General features: G+C 47.7%; 1 protein-coding gene across 1 annotated transcript; it reads right to left on the bottom strand.

Annotated features, from left to right (window-relative positions):
• Positions 1-211: 211 nt before the first annotated feature.
• On the bottom strand, positions 212-1767 carry LOC125519374 (alpha carbonic anhydrase 7-like). The gene is made up of 5 exons (XM_087535439.1): positions 1650-1767; positions 1309-1526; positions 858-1235; positions 574-627; positions 212-298 (listed from the first exon to the last, which is right to left on the bottom strand). Exons 1-5 carry the CDS (start codon positions 1765-1767, stop codon positions 212-214), a joined length of 855 nt encoding a protein of 284 aa, XP_087391565.1.
• Positions 1768-5891: the final 4124 nt, after the last annotated feature.

Genomic DNA, 5891 nt, shown 5'->3' with positions numbered 1-5891 from the left:
ACATATATGCATGGACACGAACTAGTCCGTCCCTGACTAGTCGTGCACCTTTATTCAGTTAAGGTATACGGAGTACAAGGCATCGGACAAATAGAAGGAAACAAATTGCAGTTTTATGACCACATGTACGTAGACAATGCACAACCTAATCCATCTCTCAGGCTGTTGAAGTACTACCAAACTCTAATAAGCAGAGAACCGACTGTGATAATCAGTGTTTATCCTGCTGGATGGGCAAGAACATGCTGATGTCTCTGCTGTTCACCTCCTGACGCGGCCTCGCGTTCTTCTCCATTTCCTGCACGTACGGTGGAAGGAAAATCAGTCCGAGTTTTCCCTTCTTTCTTTATACTCACTCAATCAAATGTTAGTCCACGGTTGAGTGGAGATCAACCGAGCTGGAGGCAGCTTTCATGTCGCTTTGGCATTTTAGCCATGTTTTTGGTCAACCGAATTAAAGACAGAGTTTAGTGCACCAGGAGGGTAGGGATCGGTACATAGGATAGAAATGCTCGCTTTCATGAGGGTTCGAGGAAACAAAATGAAACTGCATTGGGAAAAAGAAAATCTTACGTCGTGGACGGCCTCTCGGAGAAGCTCCAGCTGATGCCGCAACACGGTACGAACCTGTTGAACCAGAGAGAAGTTTCAGAAAGAATCAATTCCCTCAGCATTCACTCCCACCAACAAAAAAGCCCTCACCACGCATGCACCAACCATATGATGTAACAGGGCTTTCACTCTTTCAGTGATCTAAATTCCGATCAACCAAATTAAGTGAACAAAACATAGTAGTACTATATCACCGTGCCAACTGCCAAGCTAGAGAAAACAATGACTGCGGGAAGGAAACCTACCCGCTTGACGATGGTCCAGATGACCCCTTGGGTGCATGGCGGGGTGGTGAGGGACCCCACGTAGCGGTAGTACACGCTGGCCCTCCCCCTGGCGCCCCTGGCGTCCACCACGCCCACCTTCTCCTCCCTCTCCGGCTGCTTGGCGATCATCTCCAGGTATGGCTCCAGCTTGTGCAGGAAGGCGTCGCGGGCGCCGATCTCGTAGAAGACGCCGATGACGGCGGCCTTGTTCTGGGCGCTCTGGTGCACCATGTGCAGCTCCATGTCGTACCGGCGGCCGTTGACGCTGTGCTCCGTGGGCGCGTGCCAGTGCAGCTGCCGCAGGTGGTACGCCGTGCCGTCGATCGACACGCTCCCGGCGTCGCCCTCGAAACGCACCTGCATATCCAAGCATTCACGGTTAATCAAGCAGGCCATTACTACTTGGAAACGGATGGGTAACGTTGGATACCATGATGTCGTGGCCGCGGTTGACGATGGATGCGTTAGCGGGGGCGTAGGAGTGGTTCAGGTGGCCGAGGCGGCGCACCAGGGACACGCGCGGGCCGGCGAGGTCGATGGGTGACTGCATCTCCCCGCTGCCGCACGCCGACCACTCCTCCCTGATCTCGCCCCAGTGCGCCGGCCCGTTCTCCGCGTCCACCGAGTAGCTGAACTCCTCCTCGTGCTCTGCGACAAACGGACATGAATTATCAAGACAAGAAGGCATGGGTTCATCGGAAGGGAAAGCAATGGTGATTATATCGATGGATGGATGGATCGATCGGCGGAGGGCGAATGAGTTCAGCGTACCGGTTTCCTGCTGGGCTCTGGCTGCAGGGACGCCCGAGAGGATGATGGAGGCAGAGAAGAGGAGCACCGCCGATGCCGAGACGGCGAGGTGGAGGTGGAGATCCCAACACGGATGCATGTTGTGCGCCTCCTCCTGGTCTTTGCTGCCTCTTTGGTCTGCGTCGATCGGCGCGCTCTCGTCTGCTCGCCGAGCTGATGAGTCGTGTGTTGAGCTGGTGCTGCATATATACTACGAGGAGAATGGCACGGGTCAGGCGTGCCCGGCCGCGTTAGGTAACTGGAAGCTAACCTGCTACGTACGTCGTAGGTAGGGACGTACGTACACACATCAAAATTCAGAGCTAATATCCGAGATGTGTTCTGCTTGTCCTCGACTTTTAACTAAATCGACGTGTTGCATTCGGAGCTAATAACAACAGCCGAGACAGGGGCGGAACCAGGATTTTGGTATAGGGGGGGCCAAGTCAATTTCATAACTTTTTTCTAGATCGAAAAATAACTATCATCAGACTGTAATATGCGCTGCACACTACAAAACATGGACACAATCGTATGAGTTCAAATTACCTCTACAACTGCTATCAAGATGACAAAATATTAATAATTTTACTGCAAGAGAACTTACCTGCTAATGTTTTTCAACGTATATGATCATGCAATACCGAAGTAAATCTCCCATTTGACGCTTAAAAGACGGATTGCTATTTAGAGTGTTTTGGAGCACTTCCAGCTGATGTGGTCCCTCAAATATATAAAAGTGGCGAGTTTCATCTTGCTTGTCCGGTGGCAGCACCCAATTGGACATGTTTTTGCTTGTTCTGCAACATTTACCATGTCCAACATATCCTGATCATGTGTGTCAGTTGGACTGGGATTTGTAACTTGCACATCAGCCTCATTAATAATTTGACTAGCTACGTTGAGAACTTGAAGCAACCGGCTTAAAAATGAATTAATCTTAACGGGGTTTGGCGGTGATTTTCTCTTCATAGCTACTGAATTGCAATATCACAATTAGCTATATTGGATAAGTTGGACATAGGAAAATTTTGCATCACAAATAAGAACTCATACAAGATACTCTCTCTGTAAAATATAAGAGCGCTTAGGTCACTAAAATAGTGATCTAAACGCTCTTGTATTTCTTCACGGAGGGAGTAATTTGCATTATGTTCACAATAATTCTTGGGGCACGTGCAAGATAGGAATTCTTCATAGAATCATAGCATCACAAATCACTCAACCAAAACAAGCAAACAACAAAGTCTGATGTATAAATTCAACAATGATACAAGATGACAATGGGGATTAGTAGATGCATGGTGTGATGTATTAATGTGTTAAACCTTGGATTCTTGGGTCTTGGCTAGTTCCCGTTGGTTGGATCCAGAAGATTTGAAAGTGAAGAAGGATGCATGGCGTCGTCACCGTGTGAATTGGATCGGCAGAAGCAGGGTAGGGAGAGCGAGCAGAGGCGGCGGGGCAGGCGAGGGCATAGAACGGCGGCGCCTATTTTTTTTGAGACAATCTTGCGAAGCTTTTATTTAACTCGTCACAATGTTTACAACGACGAAAGATAGATCACCTGGGTTGCCACCACCAGGTCCTAAAGGGGTGTCGTTCCCGTTGCTTGGTCTGGCCAAATTTGACCTTTAGTACTGATACGTCTCCATCGTATCTACTTTTCCAATCACTTTTGCCCTTGTTTTGGACTCTAACTTGTATGATTTGAATGGAACTAACCCAGACTGACATTGTTTTCAGTAGAATTGCCATGATGCTGTTTTATGTGCAGAAAACAAATATTCTCGGAATGACCTGAAACTCCACGGAACATCTTATAAAAAATAATAAAAAATCCTCGCCAAAGATGAAGACCAGGGGGCCCACACCCTGTCCACGAGGGTGGGGGGCGCCCCCCCCCTCTAGGGCACGCCCCCTACCTCGTGGGCCCCCTGGATGCCCTCCGACGCCAATTCCAACTCTATATATTTGCTTTCGGAGAGAAAAAATCAGAGAGAAGAAATCATCGCGTTTTGCGATACGGAGCCTCCGCCAAGCCCTAAAACCTCTCGGGAGGGCTGATCTGGAGTCCGTTCGGGGCTCCGGAGAGGGGGATTCATCGCCGTCGTCATCATCAACCATCCTCCATCACCAATTTCATGATGCTCACCGCCGTGCGTGAGTAATTCCATCGTAGGCTTGCTGGACGGTGATGGGTTGGATGAGATTTATCATGTAATTGAGTTAGTTTTGTTAGGGTTTGATCCCTAGTATCCACTATGTTCTGAGATTGATGTTGCTATGACTTTGCTATGCTTAATGCTTGTCACCAGGGCCCGAGTGCCATGATTTCAGATCTGAACCTATTATGTTTTCATGAATATATGTGAGTTCTTGATCCTATCTTGCAAGTCTATAGTCACCTACTATGTGTTATGATCCAGAAACCCCGAAGTGACAATAATCGGGACCACTCTCGGTAATGACCATAGTTTGAGGAGTTCATGTATTCACTATGTGCTAATGCTTTGTTCCGGTTCTCTATTAAAAGGAGGCCTTAATATCCCTTAGTTTCCATTAGGACCCCGCTGACACGGGAGGGTAGGACAAAAGATGTCATGCAAGTTCTTTTCCATAAGCATGTATGACTATATACGGAATACATGCCTACATTACATTGATGAATTGGAGCTAGTTCTGTGTCACCCTATGTTATGACTGTTACATGATGAACCGCATCCGCCATAATTATCCATCACTGATCCGGTGCCTACGAGTTTTCCATATATTGGTTCTCGCTTATTTACTTTCCCGCTACTACTGTTACAATCACTACAAAATACCAAAAATATTTACTATTGCTTGCACTATTCTTTTGTTACCGTTACCACCACTATCATATTACTGTGCTACTAAACACTTTGCTGCAGATACTAAGTTTCCAGGTGTGGTTGAATTGAAAACTCAGCTGCTAATACTTGAGAATATTCTTTGGCTCCCCTTGTGTCGAATCAATAAATTTGGGTTGAATACTCTACCCTCGAAAACTGTTGCGATCCCCTATACTTGTGGGTTATCAAGTACTGGTTGGTGGCTCCAACCGGTACTAAAGGTCATCCATATATATACAACACTTACCAAAATTTCAGGTTCTTCTCTTCTGCTTCTTCGACCCCGTCGCCGTCGCCGCCCCCGTCGCGCCTCGCCGTCCACTCCGCACCGCCCCCGTGCCCGTCGTGTCATCCCCGTCGACTCCGCACCGCCCCGTCGCCGGCCCGTCCCCGTCACCGTCCCCTCACCTCACCGTCGCCGACGCCTTAGACCTCGCCTCGCCGTTGCCGTCGCATGGACCTCGCTGTCGCCGTCGCCTCGACCTCGCCCGCGCTGTGAGCCCCTCTCGCCCCTCTCCTCCCTCCAATCGAAGCCGCCGCACCACCGGCGCCGCAGGTGCACACACGCGCACATACACACACACAATTTTCTATTTTAGCTATAGAAGTTTTTCTGTTTTTAGTTTTTAGTTTTTTCTGTTTTTTCTTTTTTATATACAAAGGTTTTAGATGAATTAATTAATTAGATTAGATTAATGTCAAAGGTTTTAGATGAATTAATTAATTAGATTAGATTAATGTCAAAGGTTTTAGATGAATTAATTAATTAGATACTTTTAGTTCTAGATATATTAATGTTATAGAAATGTTAGTTATATAGAAATGTTAGAAATGTTAGTTATATAGAAATGTTGGAAATTTTAGAAATATTAGTTTTAGCTAGATGAATTAGATTAATTTCAAATTGTTAGACAATTATTGATTTTTTAGTTTCTTATAATTTTAGTTATAGAAATTTAGAATTTGCATATAAGAAATCACAATCCAATCATTTAAAAATGTTACTTTTGCGGCATATAGTATTTGTTCTCGATGATGCCCGACCCGCATCCTCGCCGTCAACCCGTTCGCGACGACGTCCTGCTTCAGAGGACCCATGTCCGGGACTAGGCTCCGCCAGGCTGGCACTGGGAGGTGCTACCTTCAGGGGCTCGCCGCTTGGTGAGGAACCCGACCCCAGGTCCCGTCATCGACCCTGAGCTCCTTTCGTGGCATTCGCGTGGGCCACTTTCAGTGCGGAGGGAGCAGGCCCCGCCGGAGGTGGTGCCTCGCCGTGTCAGGGAGGAGGACGAGCACGTCCGTCGCTACGTGGCTGCTATGGGCGTCAGGTTCTCCAATATCTGGCAGG

This window comes from Triticum urartu, chromosome 7A, assembly GCF_056163025.1.
Source record: "Triticum urartu cultivar PI428250 chromosome 7A, HENAU_Tu73, whole genome shotgun sequence".
In the NCBI taxonomy this organism is placed as follows: domain Eukaryota; kingdom Viridiplantae; phylum Streptophyta; class Magnoliopsida; order Poales; family Poaceae; genus Triticum; species Triticum urartu.
The sequence above is the reverse complement of the archived record's forward strand: the minus strand, read 5'-3'. Positions and strand labels throughout refer to the sequence as shown.

Bases quoted from the DNA above. Each gene is read 5' to 3' on its own strand.
- LOC125519374 (XM_087535439.1), bottom strand. From the start codon at position 1,767: ATGCATCCGTGTTGGGATCTCCACCTCCACCTCGCCGTCTCGGCATCG. The intron at 628-857 runs GTAGGTTTCCTT...CTGGTTCAACAG, and splicing joins TCTGGACCATCGTCAAGCGG to GTTCGTACCGTGTTGCGGCA. The intron at 299-573 runs GTAAGATTTTCT...CCGTACGTGCAG, and splicing joins TCCGAGAGGCCGTCCACGAC to GAAATGGAGAAGAACGCGAG.